Source organism: Cornus florida, unplaced genomic scaffold (assembly GCF_030987335.1).
Source record: "Cornus florida cultivar Cherokee Brave unplaced genomic scaffold, ASM3098733v1 CherokeeBrave_3.0.0_Hap2_Chr11, whole genome shotgun sequence".
NCBI classification, from domain to species: Eukaryota; Viridiplantae; Streptophyta; class Magnoliopsida; order Cornales; family Cornaceae; genus Cornus; species Cornus florida.
This window is the reverse complement of record NW_026775581.1, coordinates 133,168,371-133,191,087: the sequence shown is the minus strand read 5'-3', so window position 1 is coordinate 133,191,087 and position 22,717 is coordinate 133,168,371. Positions and strand designations below refer to the sequence as shown.

Sequence of the window (22,717 nt, the reverse complement as noted above, 5' to 3'; positions counted from 1 at the left end):
CATAAATAAATAAAGTACAAGGAAGTTAGAAGAATAATTTAAGTATGCTGCAATTGTTATATTCATATTTAATTATTTAACTTTTTTTTAGAAAAAGAATCAGTAACATGGCTATTGAATGTTTCCACAACAACTTAAAATTTGGAGAAGCACTTAACTTTTTCTTCTTCTTCTTCTTCTTTTTTTTTTTCCAATTTTTTTGTTTGTTTTGTTTTAATTCCATTAATTTTTTTTTTTTTTAAATATATCCTGACAAATTAGGGGAATTCGAGCACGGGCACACTTGTTCGGGTAGCTAGGTACTCTACCAACTAGGCCACTAGGTAATCCCAAAAAATCAAATTTTCTTTCTAGAACATGAGAGATATTAAGTTAAAGTTTGGTGGACATTACTCGGGTGACCTAATTGGTAGAACGCTCAATTGTTTTTAATAAGTGTACGCGTGTTTGAGTACCCTTTTGGCTTTTCCCCTAATTTGCTCGGGAGAACCAAAAAAAAAATTGTTAAAAGTTCGGTGGGGGCAACGATAAAGTGTTTGTTACAAATTTATGGGCTTGGACCAAAGGAGGGCCATGAAGCTAAAATAAATCAGGCCTAGCGGCCAAAACTGGGCCGCCTATGACTAGGGCTGCAAATAAACCGAGCCGAGCCGAGCTTGGGTCTGCTCAGGCTTGGCTCGTTTGTTTACTGGGTCTGCTCGGGCTCGGGCTCAGCTCGTGACGAGCTCAGAAAATTGTGCTCGGGCTCGGGCTCGTCTTAATTTTAAAAGTTCGGGCTCGGCTCGTTAATTTTTTTTTTTTTTTTTTAAATTATTTCTCAAAATTAATTAGCATTCCACAAAAAAAAAAAAACGAAAGATCATATTAGAGTTTCAGCCCCTTCTTAACCACACCAAGTTACCAAGGAGCGTGTTCCTGGATGGTGAAGTCATCTGTTTGGATTAGTTCTATTGACTTGAATTATTAAAAAAGTTTATTTCAGTTAATTAATATAGGCGCTAATTAAAATTAAATAAGTAGACTAAGTTAGTGCTCAATTCTGATTTCCATTCATACTTAAATCGATGAGTTTTTGAAGATCATAGAGTCAATTATGATTTCCATTCATACTTAATTCACATTTGAATATTTTATAACATAATATTGATAAATATTTGAATTTAAAGATTACAAAATATCTATCTAAGTTGTGTTCAATTTTGATTTCCATTCAAACTTAAATCGACGAGTCTTTGAAAATAATAGAGTCAATTATGATTTCCATTCATACTTAATTCATTTTTGAATATTTTATAACATAATATAGATAAATATTTGAATTTAAAGATTATAAAATATCTATCCAAGTTGTGCTCAATTTTGTTTTTCATTCATACTTAAATCGACGAGTCTTTGAAGATTATAGAGTCAATTCTGATTTCCATTCATACTTAATAAAAACAAAATTGTGGTGTTTAGCTTTAGATCAACATGATAATGATTCTCCAATATTATTTTTTTTGACATTATTAGTGTGGTGTTTAGCTTTTGATATGTAAATTATTAATTTAAAATAATTATCATTTCTACCGATAATGATTAAAAAAATTGTAGTATAGTTATTGATTCTGTTAAAATTGTCTTTGATAATCTATTTAGTATATGTATATTAGTATATATTAATCAATGTTGTGCTTTAAAGACACAAAGTTGATTAGTGGTAGCCTGGTAAGAGCGTTCTTTCATAATGAAGTCTTGGGTTCAAGCTATGCTAACTTGTTAAGTCATAGTTTTTAATGTGTCACTTACTATATATATTATTATTATTATTATTATATATATATATATAGCGAGCCCGAGCCTTATTCATGAGCCTATACAAGCCCAGCCCAATGTTGTTCAGGGCTCGGCTCGTTTACTAAACGAGCCTGAAAATTGGGCTCGGGCTCGGCTCAGTTACAGCTCTACCTATGACCCAAATTCTAGGTCCAGAAACGACACGTGATTTATTGTTCATTACTCCTTCTATTCCAAAATTCTTTGGTGTTTTGGGAATATAACTTTTTATGATGGTAGGTTCTTAATATTTTTTTTATTGTATTGATAAGAGTAATTTTTTAAATTTATCTTTGTCAATAAATAAAATAGTACTCTGAAATTAGTAAATAATGAAAAAAATGGTGGATTCATCAATTTTAAACTAATTATTTATACTAAGGTTTATTTGAATTCGACGTCATTTGGTTTGTTGCAATGAAAAATCTAACAAACCTGATTATAGAATAATTTTTTTATTAAATGATGGTGCTCCTTTTTTTTATAAGGGTAATCACTTCCAATCAAAAAATTTTATTTGAGTTCAAGTCCTCTTATAGGTAAAAGGATTTTTCTTGCAAAAAAATATATTATATTATTTTATTTTGTCAAGTCATTTTTTATTGGTGAAACATACTAATAACTTTACTCAATATTTTTTTAAAGGTCAACCCACCATCAGAACAAAATCCACTCACCTTAAGCAATTGGAGAGGATCTTGAAAACTCTGTTACATTCCAAAGAAGGCGTCGAAGGAACCGGGAACAACTCTATATTCCTCGAAAAGAAGGGTTGTAAAATGGCCTACGAAATTAGGGCACACACACATACACATATACCACGCCCACTAATGTCGAATGAGGTTTCAGTTACATTCAGAGTTTCAAACCATCAACCTCAAATGGCGGAGGTCTCTAACCTTCACGTTTTTCATCGTCCCATCGTTGTCCAACAACAAGAATCGGAACAACATCAACAACAACAGTCGCACATAAAAACCCTAGATTTCATTCAGAACAACAACGAAGATGACGACGACGACGAACCGTTCGGCTTCAATTGCGATCCTCTCTCTTCTCCCAGTCTCTCTTTCTTCGTACCCTCCTTCTCTCATCCACACAATTCCAATTCTTACGATTCTGATTCTGATTCTGATTTTGAATCTGGTTATTCGGATCCAGCTCCCGATCCCAATTGCTTTTACGGCGACGACCAAATGGATTTCGTCACCGACTTGTTCGAATCTCGCGAAGAACACGTAGCGGATGATTCAGGTTCGGTTTCGGATTCATTTTTGGATACTAATTTTAGGGTTTTCGGAGAAAATTGTGAATATGATTCAACCTACGAGGAGGATCTAGGGTTAGGGTTTGGTTCTCGCATCGAATTTGATACACTTGCTTTTGCCTCTCAATCGAATGAATCTTCATCTATTCGTGGTGTGCATTCGTGCACGGGCGGTCTACGAGTTGTTGGAATCGAATCAGAGTCGGATTCGGAGGTGGATTTCAATTCTGGCGTTCATGATGACCAGCTTGGCGATTCGGATATTCCGCTATTTTGGGATTGCCTTGGATTTGAGGATCAAAGGGTCACGAATGAAGAATTGGAGTGGGAGGAAGTGGATGGGAGGATTGATGACAGAGAAGGTATGAGTGCAGTCATTGATCGCATTGAAGGATTATCGGTATCCTCTGAAACTTCAATTGATGAAGAGATCGGTATTGGGGAAGAGGCTGTGCGGAATTTAGAATGGGAAGTTCTTTTGGCGGTTAATAATTTAGATAGAATATCTGAATTGGAACATGATGGTGATGGTGGTGTCACGTATTTAGACGTTCATGATGATTATACCTTCACAGCTGAATATGATACGCTCTTCGGTCAATTTTTGCAGAATGAAAGTGCTTTGAAGGGTAGTCCTCCGGCTGCCAAGTCTGTTGTGGAAAATCTTCCGGCGGTGGTGTTAACTAAGGAAGAGTTGAAGGAAGACAATGTTGTTTGTGCGGTTTGTAAGGATGCAATTTTGGCAGAAGAGAAAGTGACAAGGCTTCCTTGCCAACACCATTACCATGGGGACTGCATTGTCCCATGGCTGAGTATTCGTAATACGTGTCCTGTTTGTCGGTATGAATTGCCCACGGATGATCCTGACTATGAGCAGAGGAAAACCCGAAGGGATAGTATTGGCCTGTTACAGGATATGCAGGTCAGATTCAATTTTGAACTCTTACCTTGATACTATGTTCTATCTATGTAAATAACATGTAGGAAGAATTCATGTCTTTTTGGTGATGTTGATGACGTCTTTTGATGATTTTGTTTGTTGTATTGATGGAACTATGAAACGTTAAGTATAGTGATTTTCTTTAATTTTCCCTATTCAATAAAATATGCCATTTGTTTCTATCTGGTTGTACTGGTGTTTATACACCAAAAATATTAGTATATAGATAAAGTGAAAATTATAAAGCTTTATGGAGCTCTGTGATGTTAACATTTTTGTTTTACTCTTGTTAATACTTGAGATCTAAGTGCTTGTAAATATAGTGTTGTTCTTTGCCTCTTTCTGGAATCATGGCAAGTAAAAATGTGAGTCATGAATTGAAAAGTGAGACTCTTTTTTCCCTTTACATGACTTGAATTGTTCATCAGGGCTTTGGGATCTCTCTCTTGTTACAATGGTGGTTAGAACTTCAGGTGTAAATGGTTTTGGTAATCTTATTTGAATGCAGAAGTAAAGAAAAGACATTAACAAAGGAAATAGAATGATCACTTGTCTGCTAAGTGCATTTGATAGGCTAGGTTGTAAGCATATGAATCTTTGTCATTTTTGCAAGCTACAATACATACTGTAGAACTTTTGGATTTTCTATTCTGCGTCTAGCTCCATTTAAAAATCACGAGTCAATGTAGTTTTATATACTTTCTTCTGAAAATTGGTAGGCTCACAGGATTTGAGGGTTGATTTGTATGTTGTACAGAATGCATTTTTATTGTTGTTGTTGTTGTTTTTTTATTGGATCATTTAGGTCCAATTATCCAGCACAAAAGCCTAGGCCTTTGTTCTGCAGCCTTTGTTTTATTTTTTCTCTTTTTTATTATTATTTTTTTCAGCAAGAGGTTTCTCTTGCCAGATGAATATTGATGTCACCATGGAATATTGGTGATCTGTTAAAGAATGAATTTGTAGTGATTCGTTTGATTGCAAAGGAACCTCTTTTTTAGTACTTTTCTTGCTTAATTTTTTCAAAGTAGGGTAAATAACAAATTTTGCCGTCTTTGAAAAAGTTTTGAAGTCGATGGTATGTCTGCCAAAGAAATCATTTGAGTACTGTCCCTAAACTACATTACCTGTAAAATAAGGAGTAGAGGAAACCAATGAAGGGCTGCCAAATGGAATTTGTTCTATTCTATGATAGATTTATTATTAAAATAGCTATTGTGAGGTATCATACTCATTTGAAGGTTTCCTTGTATTTTACTTGTATTAAAAAAGATTATTTGGCTTTTGTATTGTTTTTTTTTTTTTGTAATCTTGCATTTTGGATATCCATTGCTCCTTATAGTTCGCCATTACATATTAGTCTTCCTTTTTTGCACCACCTGTCATCCATTTCAATATCTTAATTCTAAAAATGAGCATTCTATAAAAATGTTGTCTTTTAATAGCTGTAAATAAATCACCATATACATGGTTACTAATTTTTTATTCTTTTTAAACAATAATTGTCTTGCAGAAAAGGGCTCCTTTTTTTTTTTTTTTTGGTTGTAGTAATTCTTTTCTCATTTCATCAATATTGATGATAACACAAAATATAAATGTACCACTCCCTTTTATCGAGACTACTCTTAAGGCCACAAACAATATCCACCTCAACCACCCATATAGTGGATAATCCATCCAAGACTGTGGATATTGTCACTTTTTTGGGGTTTCTTATGGTTGATGTTCATTTAATCTCTCCTTAGTAGTATCACTAAGCTTATTTCCCCATTCAGAAGAAAAGCATCAGTGGCTTGCCGATGCGAGGTGCTCGGAGGTGTAGAACTGTAGATTAAGTGCTTACACAAGTTTTGGCATTATTTTTACAAGTGGTTGCCTTAATTGGTACATTGGTTTGTTAATTAGAATATAACATTAGCTTAGAATAATAGCAATTGGACCTCTTGTTTAATATGTCCAATAAGTCTCTCCTTAATCACTATTGAAAAGACTAGCGATTTGAGGACAACTTTTGGTACCTAAGTTGTGAAGTCTCTTCTTGTCTTTCCAGTGCTGATGCCTAGTTATTGTCTTGGAATACATGTCCTAGTTTACATACGAATCTTCAGTTACTACCTCTGTTCCTGTCCTTGTCCCGAAATAAATGTCTCTTTTGAGACAGAAGAGTATTTCTTTGTGCTCCCAATATTTTCCTTCTCTTAGAATCTCGAAAATAATTCCTTGCAAATATATTAAAGAACACCTCAATGTTCTAAGTAACCCGGATTGCTAAAAGTCTTGATTTGTGTCCTATTATTGCCGCAAGTCACTTTTTTTCAGAAGGTTTTCAATATGACATTTAAGTTTTATACTACTATAAATATTATCTTTGGATTTATCATCTATTCATGAGCAGCCATGTGTATTTGTTGCACATTCTCATCCTCCAAAGCTTCTCTGACATATGACTATTTATTTGCGTAATAGACACGGTGCACTGATATATATAATAAAAATGTGTATTGTAACATAAGGAGATCAAACAAAGAACCTCTTCAAATTCAGAATCGAAGTATTAATCAACCTGCCAAAAAAAAAAAAAGAATAAAAAAGGGAAAAAGAACCATTTAACATGCTTCATTAGAAAGAAAGCATTCTTCTAGAGAAGTTTTTAGAAATATATAATTTTTCTTTACAATGTCTTAACTAATTTGAATTGGTGACAATTCCAGCCATCAAATGTGTCGTATCAGGACCTGAAACCTCTTATACTTGAACTAACATCATCATGGTTTTTATTCCCTTTTAAATCTAGTAAAATGGAATGAAACCATTTGTAGAAAAATCCGGACATGTGAAGGGACTGAGATTTGGTACTTAATCATTGACAAGGATCCTCTTCATTTGCACAGTAGTCTATCTCCTTCATTTTTGTGAATGAAAGTGTATCTTAACATTTTCTTACAATGCATCGTAACATTTTTCTACAGTGCATCCCAAACATAACTGACGTGGCCATTTCTAGACCACTCATTTCAAATGGAGGAAATGACATATTATTTCACGAGGTGATTTTTACCACTTAATCATGATGTATTGTGGAAAACTTCGATTGTAATAAAAACTACCACTAAGGAAGCCCAAACATAAAGTTATTTGCGCCCATTGGAAGAAGACATGTGGGAAATTTGCACACTTTAGACCTGAGGTGTATTTTCTAATTGTGTTAAGAGTAAACTTGAATTCCTAGAGTTGTTCATGATGAAATTTAGGGATTTTGGGAATATATATATATATATATATATTATTTTAGGATTTTGGATATTATATGACAATCCATAGCTTCTTGAATAGACTGACTGGTGTTTATTTATTGGTTTCAGATGCTCTTTTGTAGTTTAATTTAGGTGGGCTTGGGAAACATATAGCGATAATGTGCGTTGTGTTGTGCATGATATTGTTGGCAGACTTAGCAGTAGCATTATATAATGTAACTATATTAATGGTTTTCAACTGTGATTAGTTTTTATTATAACATGTAGTAGAAAAAAATAGTAGAGTTCAAATCTTTAAAGTTGTTTGAGACTGATTTTGACAATAGAGGTTGGAGTTCCTATATGTGGTTTTTATTAGCCAAACATGTATGTATTTCCTTCTGATGAGTTATGATCATGCTAACTGATTTTGGCCTACCTTAGCCCTCATCAGGAAAAGGCTTTAGTTTTCAACTAGTTTGTGCAGGCGATGACAACATGCCATTATGTGAGGCCTACACGCCTCTTTCTTGGAATCATTCCACTCAAGTACTTCTGCCTACCAACAAGCATGACAGTCATCCTTGCACCCAGCGTCGTAGGAGTTTAATTAAACAGGTGTTCTGAAAAATATTTTCTTTGTTTTTTGGTATTTGGTTGTAAAATACTTATGAAGAAAAAAAATATTAAAACTTAACAAAAATAAATTATTTATTAATTTTTAACAAATTATTTTATATAATCTTAACTTAGACCTTTGTTAAACACTATATATATATATATATATATATATATATATATATATTCGAGCTAGCCAACATTTGATGAGTCTCGAAGTCGAAACTTAAAAAATTACTATAGACATAATTTAAGTTCAAACCTCACTAACTGCTTACAAATCATGTGCATCGCATCATTTAACTTCAAACCTTTGCGAAGGAAAATATACAAAAAGTACCACCAAAATCTTACAATTAAGCTGGCAAGCGTGTACGGTCCCAATTCCTTTACTTTTGGATTCTTGAGCTTTTTTTATTATTTTTTTTTTGGTTCTTAGAGCTTTTCAGAGAATAAAATTATTAGAAGACCGTTGTTTTTTGTTTTATTATTGATATAGTGATAGATTTTACATCATTGAAATTTTGCTGTGTAATGAGATGTTTTGAATAACTGTGTCGAAAGCTGATAGGGTGTTGTGGCACAAGTGCCGTGTTGCAGTCCTATGTTTTAAGTTTGTGTGATATTTAAGGTTGTGATTGCGTGTGGTTGTTACGCGTTCGAGTGTGTTTTTGTGTGTTGGAGTGCCTTATGCAACGTTTTAGTGGTGACTACATCAATTCTATTTTGATTTGATTCAAAGGGATTGAAAAATCTTAATTTGTCATTGATGTGTGGGATAACAAATTTTATGAAAATAAAATTTTAATTTATATATTTAAATAATCATTACTTAATACAGGATATTAAATGATCAATAATAATACATTCTTAGAATATATATATATATATATATCACGGAACAAATCAGATCAAATTACCAATGCATCAGATTTTTAACAGCCTAATTTGTATTATGATCTATAAACTACGGATTTCATATTATTGAATCCACCACCGATTAATTCCAAGGGATTGGCTTAGTTAGAAAAGACTTAGGTCTTGATCAGGTTTCATGTGTGTGTAAATAATTTCGAGGTGTGTGGGTACCAAATAGGCAAAAAAAAAAAAAATCACCACCAATTTATGAATCTAACAATTCAATCAGGTCTGCACAAATTAAATCAGACTTGCGAATTGACAGATCAAATACCCACCCCTACAAGTGTACACCCATGTTGTGAAAATGAGGGCATATGCATTATGCGCTGTGCATGACAGAATTATGTGTGAATATCACAAGACTGGATATCCTTTAGCATTATCCTGTAAAAGTAATATACAAAAAATCAAGACTTTGAAGTAAATAAGAGGTTCATTCCGTGTTTTTAAACATAACATGGTACAAAATGATAGTGTACAATTGACCATGAAAGACTTTCAACAAATTGTTACTATTTCATCAAGCAATGACGGTATGAATGACATTATCTTTTATTGATTTTTCTTACATTTTGTGGTAAGGGGTCCTTTTTCTTATACCAAAATTACCACTAACTAATGAAATGTCCTTTTTGTCAAACTTTGACTACAAAGGATTAAGTTTATAGGATTAAACCCGCTCATGCGTTACATTGTATCTGTCTTAGCCGGTGAGAAAAATTAGTGATACACGTAATGATGTGACGTTTTGCTTTTTATTTCAACATTTTCCTATCGTGCATCCCAATATTTTTCTTACCAACTGGAACATATATAATAAAGCGCAAGAGAAAATTTTGATCCAGGTTTATAGTACTGCATAAGTTATTAATGGTTAAAATTAGATTATAAAAAAAAAAAAAAAAAGACAACAATTTTTATGCGATTGTAGTATATAACTATAAAATTTATACATGTATCTTATACATAAGATAATAGGTTGACAAATGCATTACTAAATGAGATGTGTGTCTAACATTACTGGTTATTCAATTCAATGGCAGCTGCACTATTGTAATTTGATTCACCCTTTTTTTTTTTTTTTGGGCTTTAAAGATATATGAATTCCATTAGTCTTAATAAGTCACAGATGGAAAATGAATAAAAAAGTATACAAATATATGTCATTTTCACAAATGGAGTGGCTGACCATGGCTAATGGTTGTTTTTAATGTCCACTTTATGCAACCAAACAAAGCACTTAGAAACCTTATTATGCCTTTGCCTCTTGCTAGTGCCTTTTGATTCAACAACACTCTCTTTTTCTCGCGTAGGGTACCCTTTTTTCCCAGTGTGGGGACTAAAAATTATTACCTCAATCATTTGGGGTTTGAAAATGAAAGCATTGGTTTGATAACACTTTGATTTTATATTTATTTATGATCACATAATTTTAATTATTATTTAAAAATAACAATCACTTTGTGCAAATAATATGAACCATAACTATTAAATAATAACTATTTAAAGTAATGTAATGATTATTTTGTGAATGAAATTTTGAAGAAAATCAAACTAATCAGTCAATTCTTTTCATGAAGATATTGATGTCATTCTCCTCAAAATCTAAATCTTGTCCTGACAAGAAATCGAAGCCGGACCTCCAAGAATAACGGGAAGCAACCCAACTGTTGGGCTATAAATGCGTTCACAGTCTATAAACCTTGATTAAGAACAATTTGGTAATTTAATCACGAAGGTGTGGATAAAGACATCAAAAAGTATTATAGTCAGTTGAAAATAAGACACTAGAAACAAGAGGCAGATAAACATAGAAGCACCGAAGGATTAACCATGTCTACAGAAAAGGGTGCATATCACCTCTGGTTTGAAAGGGTAGTCTTTTAAGATCCATTATACCAACAATCGTCACCACAATAATACAGAGAGGCATATTCCAAAATTTCCCGGAAAATCATATGATATATATATATATATATATATATATATATATATATATATATATATATTAATCTTAGGCCGATTCAGCTTTGCCGAGTTGGCTTATGTAGCATTATAAACTAATGAAAACATCAAAAACAATGACCTGGCATCGAACTAGTAACAACTTGAAAAAATTACAAGGCATTACCTTCTAAACTTCCAGAACTATTTGTGAAGATTAGGTGTTTTAACCGTGTGTAATTGGGTTCTCCCATGTCATTATAAAACAATCATCACTAAACACACTTTAAGGCAAATGCGTTTAAAACTCAGGAAATGTAAAAGAAGACAATTACATGGAAAATCCAGTACCTTTTTTTTAACGAGACAACATGAATTGCAGAATCAATTTCTGTAGTGTCACATTAAGGAAAATGACTCAACACAAAGCAAATGTTGCACAAAAATAGTCACATTATGACAACGACAAGAACAAATAACAATTAGGATGACAAAGATGGTGTTTAGCACAAACGAAAAAAAAAAAGAAAAGGTAAAAGTCCATTCGCTTTAAAAAGAACCAAACACCTTTATTATCCACGTTGTTAGTGGATCAAAACCTTATTACAAATACGCAAGCATGTAGCAAACTGTGCAAGTAGCCGAAAATGCACCATCCACAACTATATATTTTATAGCATATACAATCAAAAGATGCAACATTATTAAAGCACTTAACAACAAATAAAATCATTATACAATTGAGGTTTTTTTATTTATGTCTATATAAGAAAAAGTGAAACAAAAGTAGGAGGGTGACGAAGAAGGTGTTGGCTGATATGAGCTTATCCACTCTCAACTGATCTCTCAAGATCTCATGACCTCATTAGAGAAACAAATGATATGGGGCATTAAATTTTTTGTCCAGCAGAGGTAGAGCATGTCTCCGTTCATAGTCCTAGTAAATGAAGTTTAAATTCATGGTTATTCAAATGATAAATTCTACAACTTGCTATTGTTGCTATGAACGAACACATTTCAATGGAAAGCGTACTGCTTAGTACCAAGTATGAAGCAAAGGCACTAGAACAAACATAAGCTCACGGAACTCAGGATTGTTTAATAGATTTGATATGATAACATGTGAACAGAAAAACTCAAAACAAGAAAATAGATTGAATTTACATATCATACAACAGCAGAAATTACTTGCCCTCCCTTGCCATGAATTGGATTGCAATTGAAGTAAAAATGCTTAAGTTGGTTTAGTGGGTTACAGAAATGGCCACATATGGTACAAGAGACAATACTCCACAAAATAGAGTACAATGGTGGGTGGGGACGGGAGGAGCTGCAAAGGCTGGTTTTCACACATACACACACACTTTTTTCGGAGTTGGGGGATTCCGTCGAGCTGATAATTAGGACAACAGGCCTATAGGGTAGAGGCTGGTGCATCCGGCACCCACGCGAGCTTGCTTGCGGAGCCCACACATGAAATCTATCATGCGTCCAGATTTTTCTCATTGCCTAGCCTAGGTTGTCTTTCCAAATGATTTTAGTGTTTTTGATACTTGAAATGAGTGGCCGTTAAATCAAGTACCCCTCCGTGCATGACCAAGTCCGTCATTTTAGGGCAGTGAACCTTATCGTCAGATATCCAGCAATTTCAGAATTCCCAAATTGACATTGCCAATGTTTTGGAATTCTTCTGGGTTCACACTATGAAGGGTATAGTGAGTAAAAAGTAAGATACGGGTATAATAATCTTTAAAGATAGATAAGATATGCATGCCAGGTGAGGGGCTCAGGTGGGTAGCATCAGCATGTATTCAATCATTGCTTTCACGTCTAATGAGAGGGTGGTTTTGTGTGTAATTGTATATATGCAGATATATTCATGCCTCTTTAGGAACTTAGAATTTCTCGGGAATTTGGAGGCAATCAGATAGTGCCTAAGGGAAAAGTATTGGTTAAATCAAATATGTTGCAGAAGTGTTCATTAGTGTCACACATTCGATAGTGTGCACTCTCGATTAAAAATGCACAAGATTATGCAGTGCACTGGAGAGGATCCTAATGCCTTCTCTCATATCCGTAAAGCTTGTCCTTTGTACAGAAAACTGGCCATGCTAACATTTTTCATCAAATTTATTGATTAAAAGAACAGTATTCCAAATATCAAGTGGACTAATTATAGCGTCATTTATTTAGAACAAAATATCAATTCACTGCCCTAACCAATCTATTATGAGGGGGAGACTTGACTTTCTGTAATATAATATGAGGGAACTTGTCCATCCAGGGAAGTGTTAAGACCAAGTTCAGCCTGGTTCTTATGAAATCCAAGACTACAGGAATAGGCAAAGCTATGATTTTAACTAACATGCAAAACAGTTAGCACAATAAATCCAAGCTAATAACCATGGTTAAGTCCTATAGAAAATGCTTTCCAGCAATCCAGCTGATTAAATTTTTTTGAAAAGATTCAGAAATTTCTTTCTTGCGCTGTTGAAATAACCTTGCACCAGCATGTTATGGCTATTGAATCAAATTCACGTGAGGTTGCTGAATTCAGATGCTTGAGAGAATAACTGAGTTGAGAACTTAAGAGACTTGGATGGATGACGTTAGCCAAAAAAAAAAATCAATTAAAAATATATTTAGAGCATTATCCTTTTGAGAAGTCGAACAAAGAAAAAGGAATAATGCAAAAAAAAAATTAAAAAAAATGGAAGAGCTCACATGCCAATATTATCATTATAATGCCTAAAATTTGGAATACATCAGAAGAATTCACATCAGTATAAGAAGATAAAAGGTTCAAGCTGCCAAAAAAATAAGGGTAAAAGGCAATATACATAGATGTGGTATACCTATCAATATTAATCACTAAATAGATGTTGACATAAATATGATAAAATATCAAGTGTATCTGACACTCTGTTTGGTAAGGTGGGTAGAAAATTAGAAAGAATGGAATGGTAAAAGGAATAGTAAAAGGAACAGAAAATAAATCGTAAAAAAGTCATATCCTTGTCATGTTAGATTTAGAAAGAATGAAAGAATGAAAGAAAAATGGTGGGGGTTTTCCTTCTTTTTTTTTTGATGGAAGGTGGGGGTGTTTAACTATTAATCTTTTACATATTAAAAGAATGTTCATACTTGAAGGGCAAAAGTGAAAAAAGGACTCCTTCATTTCCCTTTTCCTTTACACTAAAAAGAAATAAATTTCTGACTGGGAATATTATAATTGACCCAGACTCTCCCTCCTATCCTCCATACCAAACAATAAAACTATACGGATTTCTTCCCTTATTCTCTCCCTTCTATTTCTTTCTCTTTTCACTTCTACAAAGTAGACTATACAGATTCCTCTTTGCTCGGAGGGGGAAAGAAATGGTTAGTTGGGCATCCCCGGGTTTATTTTCAGCTATTAACATTAATTGGTGCAATATCATCAATCTAAAAATGTATTCATACAAGTACGCTAAACAAGAAGATCTACTGACATATTTATTCGACTACATGAACCAGCTTTGTATTCTTAGTCCTCTCATATGGGAAAAAAACTGTACTAGAACACGGAAAGGAAAAAGAAAAGAAACATGATTTAAATGGAACAAGGGAAAAGCAATTTGAAGACAGGAAAAGAAATAGGGGTCTACATCTGTCTAATGATTTTGTTGACCATTTAGTCCACTCAACCTGACCCAACATAAAGTAGGAAGGGAGCATTTGCCTCCATAGGATTCAGGTTCTGGATGCATTTACAAAGTTCTTTGCACTAATGGAAGACTGCACTTCAAAGTACATCCATGTCTTTTCCACCTCTCCATGCCCACCACCATTAACAAGATTTTTCCACTTGTTCACACGCTAGTAGTCAGGACACAAGCTAATGAAACTTAATGCAACACTACAAAACTATTACTAGAGATCACAAATGAAGCCTGTTGGGGCATGTAATAATCTATTATCATTATTTTATTGTTATATAATATTTTTTACATCACCCATAAGAAATTTTAGTAACCCAGTTCTTATTCAGCAGGCATTATATTTTAGTTCTCCTCTAAATCTATCATGTAGTTTTTTATTTCTTATTTTCCTTAAAACTCTAGCTTAAATTCCTATTTTTCTTAATGAGGTCAGTATTTTTTAAATTGTAACTAGCCTTCCAGTCAGAAGTTGAACTTTTTTATTTATTTATTTATTTTCTTCAGCATCATCATAACATAAACCAGTTCAAGGTTAATCTCAGAAGGTTCTGTATGCTTGTTCAATTTTTTTTTTTTTTTTTTTCTGTATGCTTGTTCATTTCATTAGCACTTGAAATGAGTCAATTCTTTAAAAAGGAGTCTAGTATTTGATTAAATGATGCAAATTAAATTTTCCTCATCCTTTTAGGTGATGCTCTTTTACATTCTGTTCACTGAATGACTGAGTTTTGTTTTAAAGTTCAATGCAAAACCAGAAATAAATAAATAAATTACTTTTCATGTGGAATTCAAAGGCACCCCAATGGGCAAATATTATTTGGTAAAATATCACATCACACCTATTGGCACTTCCCCTATGCTTTATCACTTACCAATCACAGTGGAAGGTGCTGTTGTCATTCTTCAAAAGAATGGAGTGGAGAATATAATAATTCACTCGTTCTGCTGATTTTTGGTGCTACCATGACTAAGACAGCCCTCCTTATAATACTGCACATTGATTGGGTATTTAAGTGTGCCACAAGAAGGGACTGTAGTTCCTAATAACCAAAATTTTAAGGATCGAGTAGATTTTGTACCTATTTTCTTTGCTGGGTCTCATAAAAGTGGTTGTTGAGTCATCGATTCCTTATATAATCTTTTCCACTTATAGAAAAGGATTTTCCTTCCCAGACCTCCAATTCCTTTACGTCACTGGGCAACGTTGGCTAACAATAAAATGTAAAACCCATCTTACACTGGCTCGCTTTGTCAATACACCACTTATGAGATTGACTTCTTGAACCAAATTTCATTCATTTGCTTTTTTTTTCGTCAAAAACATTGCCCCTTCAAATAATGATACTCCCCACAATATAAAGCTAGCTCTCTCTCTGACGCAAGCATTTATTGATCATTTGATCCCAAATTATCCACAACTCAATTCATATGCCCCATGTATGTATACATATGTGCAAATATCAACTAATATGTCATCACATGCATGTGTGTATGTAACCATTGATTGGCCATAAATGGTGTGAATTACACCTAAATAGAATCCAATGCCACATATTTCCATCACTCCATGCATGCATGAACATGATGCCGCATAAGCACAAGTAGATGACTACTTCATATTCCAATGGTCATCTTTAAGAAGCCCCTGTACCTCTAATTGCTAAAGGTGGGGCAGCTTTAACCTTTTCCGTCCTATAAATTTCCACCTCTCCACAGGCTTCCTCCAGCTTCTATCCAACACCAATTTCCTCTATCTGAACCTCCCCTCAAAACTCGGTCCATTCATTCAAAAAGTTCAAAGCCATGCAACCCGGTGAGGTTACAGAACTTCATTATCTACTTCCTTCAAACCCAATTGCACACCCCCTTCAATCTAGTTTGCCCCAGAACTACACATCCACAGTTCAGTTTGGCAGATTCTCTAATCCACTATATCATCTTCAGATCACTCCTCAAGTTCAAGAATTCAACCTACAGTCAACATGTTTCAGTGGTAACTCAACTTCTGATGAAGCAGATGAGCAACAAAGTATCATCAACGAGAGAAAGCAGAGAAGAATGATATCCAATAGAGAATCTGCACGCCGATCACGTATGCGCAAGCAGAAGCACCTGAATGAGCTCTGGTCACAGGTTGTTTGGCTTCGAAACGAGAATCACCAGCTCATAGATAAACTGAATTATGTTTCGGAGTGCCACGACAGGGTCATTCAAGAGAATGCTCAGCTCAAAGAACAAACTTCAGAACTTCGTCAAATGCTTAGTGGCATGCAGCTCAATAGTCCTTACCCAACTTTGGAGGACCTGGATGACATACCCTGCAACACGGCTCACCTCAGAGCTGAATCCGCAAACTAGTTCATCACAAGTTCCACTGAGTTTCGTGACTGAGAAGGCCACAATTTTTAGATTTTCCTTTATCCATTTTTGTTCTTCTTTGCTAAGTTAATCAGTATTTGCCTTCACTATAAGCTGTACGAGGTAGGAACAGAGTACCATAATAATATCTATCGAGCACATCATTCTTAGCTTATGATGTGGCATATCTAATAATAGAAGTTATAGGTGTTTATAGGTTCATAAAATTCCTCCACCAACTAGGTCTCACCTCTTTAATTAACTGCATGAACATTTAAATGGTTCACAGAGCAAAATAAGAGAGAGTGATATTACTGACCTGTCATAACACATGAGAGACTACACAATAATCCTATCTTCATTGATCGACTTAAGAAAACCAGTGATCATGATGCCAAAGAATTCACCTGTAAAATAAACCAAAAAGATGAGGAACGAAAATCAAGATCAGTAAGTAGAAAATAACTGAAATAAAATTCTACACACATTATTGCTATAAATAGAAAGTAATATTTCTGCCTGGTGAACTAGAATAGAAATCTAATTGGTGATGTGAGTAACAGTGGTAAAGAAATGGTGAAGCAGGTTTGTTGCTTCATAATACAATATGAGATGAGGTCAAGAAATGAGGAAAACATGCAAAAAAGTTATGAGCACTCCAACAACTATGTTCCGCTAGGAATATGTCATTTTATCTATTTTGGATTGGTTCAGCAGATCCAGTGAGTGGGCAATTACTCCCTCTCCTGTGAGTGAAGAAGGGACATTACCAGCTAAGTTTAAATAAATAAATAAATAAAATAATAATATTACTTTGAAGGGAAATAGCAGCTAAGTTAATAATAATCTTCTAGCACCTTTTACAAGGGATATACCAGCTAGGTCATTAATTATCTTCTACCACTTCTTACAATGACCATTGAGTTTTATGAGCCATGTCCTCATCGTTTTCATCCTTTTATTTTCCTTTTCCGTAGCTTTTCTCCTAAGTGACTGGGCAAAACTTGAATGCAGGCATTCCATGGTTGTGCTACACGCACATGCACAATTATCCTTCTAGTTGCAACTGTTTTGGCCAGTTCTGGAATGTGACATGAACATCAAGATATTTTGACATGTATTCGCGTTCAACCTGCGTCAGTTAAGTAACAGTTACATGTTTCTGTGGTTTTTCTTTATTTCCCTAAAGTAATCATGTTGAACACCACATGAATGTCAACACCCATCACCTTGCTAACCTTTTCTTATTTTCCTAAAGTAATCATGCTGAACACCACATAAATTTCAACACCATCACCTTGTTAACCTAGCTTTAATTAATTTTCTACAGAAGAACACAGTAGATATGCACATCTTCTGTACACATTGTTTTTTCATATACATGATTGCCAAATCTATAGTCCCTTAGAAATTCTTGTTCTAATCTTTACAATTCACATGCAGTCACCACTTTCTATAACTTTAGAATTTTTTTTTAAAAGAATTTATGTAACATGTGGTATTCTGTACACATTATTTTTTCATATACAAGATTGCCAGATCTATATTCCCTTAGAAATGCTTGTTCTAATCTTTACAATTAATGCGCAGTCACCACTTTCTATAACTATAGAAAATTTTAAAAAAATTCATGTAACACGTGGTATTCGGATTTAATTGCCAAAATTTTGAAATTTAAATTAAAAAGGAAATCAAATAAACTAGCATTTTAAAAATAACTTGCATAGAAGACATGACAATAATTTAGTTTAAAGAAAGAAAAAAAAATTAGAAGGGCATGCGCAGCTAAGTTCCGATAGAATAAACTTATAAACCAAATTCATATGATTAAAAAAAGAATAAATGAAAATCTTCTTAGAGCCTTATGGTTTATCATATCAGATGGTAATGTGAAAAAGAACATCAAAATAATTAGAAAAGAGATTGAGAACCAGTTGAAATTTTCTTATTTGCAATGATTTCTGGTCCTCTGGAGTTAGGACTTGGTCTCAAACTAAGAAGCGCTCAATTCTTAATATGCACCACTCCATAATACTATATTCTAATTCTTAATACGCACAACTCCATAATACTAGATTTTTGTTTGTTAGATGCTTGGTTACTGAATTCACAATAAACTGCACTTATAGTTTAAGGAAAAAAAAAAAAAAGGAGGAAAAGATCAGATCAACCATAGATCCCAGTATGAGTTCATCAAATGTAAAACAAGTAACATTAGACTTCAATTTGTTGCCTAACACACAACCGGCAACTATGAAATTTGGAGTATTTACTAATTACATAGAAACATAGCAAATCAACATGTATTCCACAAATTTAGTAGAAAACCCTTGGTAGGTTGGGATTGCTCATTTCATAAAAAATAGCAAAGAACTGTAAACAGATAAAAGAAGGCATAGAAATTATGGAGTAAAATAAAGAACGTTAATATGATGCCAGTGTCTAAGATAAAAAGTATGATTAGAGCAAGACTAATCATCCCATGAATGGAACATCTTGACATAGTTCTTCTAGTAAATTAGATGATCCAATTCCTTATGTAATATATGAAACCAGAGGATCATGATTTGATTCCCAGATTTGGTCATATCGTACCCCCACTGATCACATATAAGCTGTATCAAGTATCAACATAGCATAAGAAGGTAAATTCTATGAGTAAGATGATAATTTGCAACAATCAAAGACCTTTACAGAATTCATAGGCAAATTATTTAAATGATCCAACAAAGAACTCAAGCCAACACTTCAGTTGAGTTGTGTTGAGGCAACATGCGTATCCTGAATTTTAGAAAATATGGAGAAATAATAACTAATTAGATAGAAAACTGATTTTAAAGCAAGGGCCTGTCATGAAATCCCTTGCATTTGAAAGACCCAACTCACTTACAGAGTCTGAACCTAGGAAAACATCTTCTTAGTTGAAGCCATTTGAGAAAGTGGAGACCATCTCAACAAAAGGTTTATAATTTTGTTTTGTTTTGTTTCTTCTTTTTCTTTTTCTTTTTTAATTCAAGGAAAAGCTATACATGATCATGTAAATTGGTGAACTCCACAATTTTTAATTTTTTATTGATGGCATAGATGGGGCAATTCATATTTAAGGGATGTCCCAACAAGACAAGAGTTTCATATTAGATAACAGAAAAATAACATAAGAGAATAGTAAAAAGTTCAACAAGAGAATGTGATGATACTAACGAGTGATAAGGAAACCAGACAGATTAGGCCTTTTGGAGCCTAGGCGCAAGGCGCAGTATAAGGCGCGAGCCTGATCGAAGTAAGGCGCATGTATATAATAATGCATGTATTATTATATATATTCATAATCAAGTTGTAATTGCAGTTAATGTAAGTAGTGAACCATAAATTTTTGAATTTTGTTAAATATTTCATAAGGATAAACAATACGGTATATGATATAGAACCTTTTAATTTAGTAGTCAATAAGTAAATAAGAAAATGATATGAATAAATGATTAAAAAATACAAGGCGCGCCTTTTTTGAGCCTGGAGCCTACTAAAAAGCCTGAGCCCGAGGGCTTTATGTTAGCCTGATTGAAGGGGCCTGGCCTGTAGTAGGTTGAGACGCTCTAACTGAGCCTTGACGAGCCTGGGGCTTTTTTGGAGCCTAGGCGCGCCTTTAACAACTATAGATTAGACTAACACAAAAGACTTAACATCGTATGCCTTAAATAAGCTCCAATGTAAATTGCCAAGTTCATCGATTAGATGGTGTTCACTGAGCTAAAATGATTTGAAAAATTGAGCACCAAAAATAGAATAAAAAATTAACTTGGGGGGCTATATACCTTTTTTTCACTAAAGTCTTTGGAGGCAGATTTGGTTATATGATTCTTAGAATGGATAATAGTGCAGAGTATCTGTTGCAGTATGCAGGACATTGTCTTGCTAGAGAGAGAAAGAGAGTTAATTGCAAAAAGGACGCCATATATAAATAAGAAGATGAAATCTTGCAGCTCTCATCTAAAACATCAAATCTATCTACTAACTTTGTTTTTTTTTTGTCCTCAGTCATTATGTTTTTTGCAATCAAAAGCAAATAACATATATGGGTAACCCGGCACCTTAGCTTATATGAACATGTGAAGTAAAATATAGTATCATATGTGCATAAATATTATATAGAAAGAATAATTAAGACAAACTTGAGGATAAATTAGATATAATTTGAGTTTTGGAAGAAGGGCCAACTAACCTAATCGGTAAAATCTCTCAGTAATCATACTAGAGACCTAGGTTTAAAACCTGCCTCCATTTTCGTAGGGAGGTCAAGGGGAAGGGCTATCTCATAGTGGGACCAAAAAAAACTAAAGAATTATTAGCAAAAAAATTTGGTGTCTTATTTTCCTTCCTTACATTTTGCTAGCAAAATGTAAGGAAGAATTACACTAATTTATTAAGTTTTAAAAGGTTTTTAGGGTAACCTCCAGGGGAGGCTCAAGAATTACAGCCTGAGACACACCACAAGGACTGACACGCTCTCATTAGACATTCACCTAAACCATGAAACTTGCCAGACGTCTGAAACATACATTAAAAAGCTAACGAAATGTATCCAAGTTCACAGTTAAATTTGAGATTCTAGCAGACTCATAGCCTAGCATTTCCAAAAACCTCGATTACAAGTACTTCGTAATGAAACCTAAATTAATTGATAAAGATCCAATAAAGAAAACAAGATAGTCCCCAAACACTATGAATACTGAAAATTGTTTAAATCAAGACTATCTTTCTCATATGTCTTCACTGGATTTCACAGAAATAAAAAAATAAAAAATATAATAAAAACTGATAAGTAGATGAATGGTATAAATATAATATATATACACAGATGTATATACGTAATGATAATATATATACATATATAATTATATATACACCCAAAACACATATGCGTGAGTTGGTAGTACTGATATGAATGATAAATATTCAATGTGTATTGTTTGAGATTAGCAAAGTAGGAGACGGAAATATTGTAATTATAATATGAGTTGAACTTTCAAAGTCATGACAATCAAAATCAAGAAGGGGAAAATTGAGAAAGATTATTTTTCTTTTTCTTTTCTTTTCCTCCGGAATTTTACCAGGAAAATGAAAGAGAATGTTTATGAGAATTTGTTTCATGTAAAGAGGAGTAAATTTGCTTACCTTCGAAGGAGCAAACAGAAAATGGAATTTGGAACTAGAAACCAGACGTCGAGAGGCTTTGTTCGTGTTCTCTTCGATTTGGTACATTGAAACACAACCCCAGGAACGGAAATTATTTTTTTCCAATATTGCGAAGAAGAACGGAATTTGATTTCCTTTCAGCTTCAGACTCAAAAAGGTTCAAAGCGCGCGTTGATAAATAACGTGTAACGTTTTGATGAACTCTTTGTTGTGTGTGACTGTGTGACTCGTATATTTTATACCCGTTGTATGTATTATAATCCGTATATGTTGCCCTAATCCTATTGTAAGGTTTTTGAACACAATTAAATTTTGTTTTAATCTATTAAATCTACCAGCTAAATTTTCGATCGGCTGAAAATTAGAATTAATGTGTTTAAAATTAGTATGTTAAAAAATAAAATAATTGTGTTAAAAAAGTAAAAGTAACGTGCAAATAGTAATAAATTACAGCAAATTGTGATAGAAAAAATGGTTATTACGGTCATATTTGTGACTTGAACACGTGACGTCTTGTTGTTTGGATATTCACCAATTTGTATTAAGCCACTTTAATTAATTCTATGGACTACATGCTTGATCAGTTGATCCTATAATGGATCCTAAAACTCCATGCAAGTAGAGTAATAAACTAAGAAGGTTTTATTAAAATAGTTGGCAAAATTTTGAAGGTTTTATCCAATTTTTGGTTAAAACAACCCAAATGATATTTTCTAATGGATAAAGT

At 33.6% G+C, this 22,717-nt stretch overlaps 2 protein-coding genes and 1 long non-coding RNA gene across 3 annotated transcripts; 2 read left to right on the top strand and 1 right to left on the bottom strand.

The window, feature by feature from the left end:
• Positions 1-2,456: 2,456 nt before the first annotated feature.
• On the top strand, positions 2,457-4,204 carry LOC132283820 (uncharacterized). Its single transcript, XM_059785845.1, has one exon. The coding sequence runs from the start codon at positions 2,595-2,597 to the stop codon at positions 4,032-4,034; it is 1,440 nt and encodes a 479-aa protein (XP_059641828.1). The 5' UTR covers positions 2,457-2,594; the 3' UTR covers positions 4,035-4,204.
• A 6,776-nt stretch (positions 4,205-10,980) lies between these two features.
• On the bottom strand, positions 10,981-22,197 carry LOC132285676 (uncharacterized). Its single transcript, XR_009472588.1, has 3 exons — positions 21,970-22,197; positions 17,117-17,204; positions 10,981-11,675 (listed from the first exon to the last, which is right to left on the bottom strand). It is a non-coding gene; the product is annotated as an uncharacterized LOC132285676 (long non-coding RNA).
• Positions 16,040-17,033, top strand: LOC132285675 (basic leucine zipper 43-like). Its single transcript, XM_059787868.1, has one exon. It carries the CDS (start codon positions 16,243-16,245, stop codon positions 16,795-16,797), a length of 555 nt encoding a protein of 184 aa, XP_059643851.1. The 5' UTR covers positions 16,040-16,242; the 3' UTR covers positions 16,798-17,033.
• Positions 22,198-22,717: the final 520 nt, after the last annotated feature.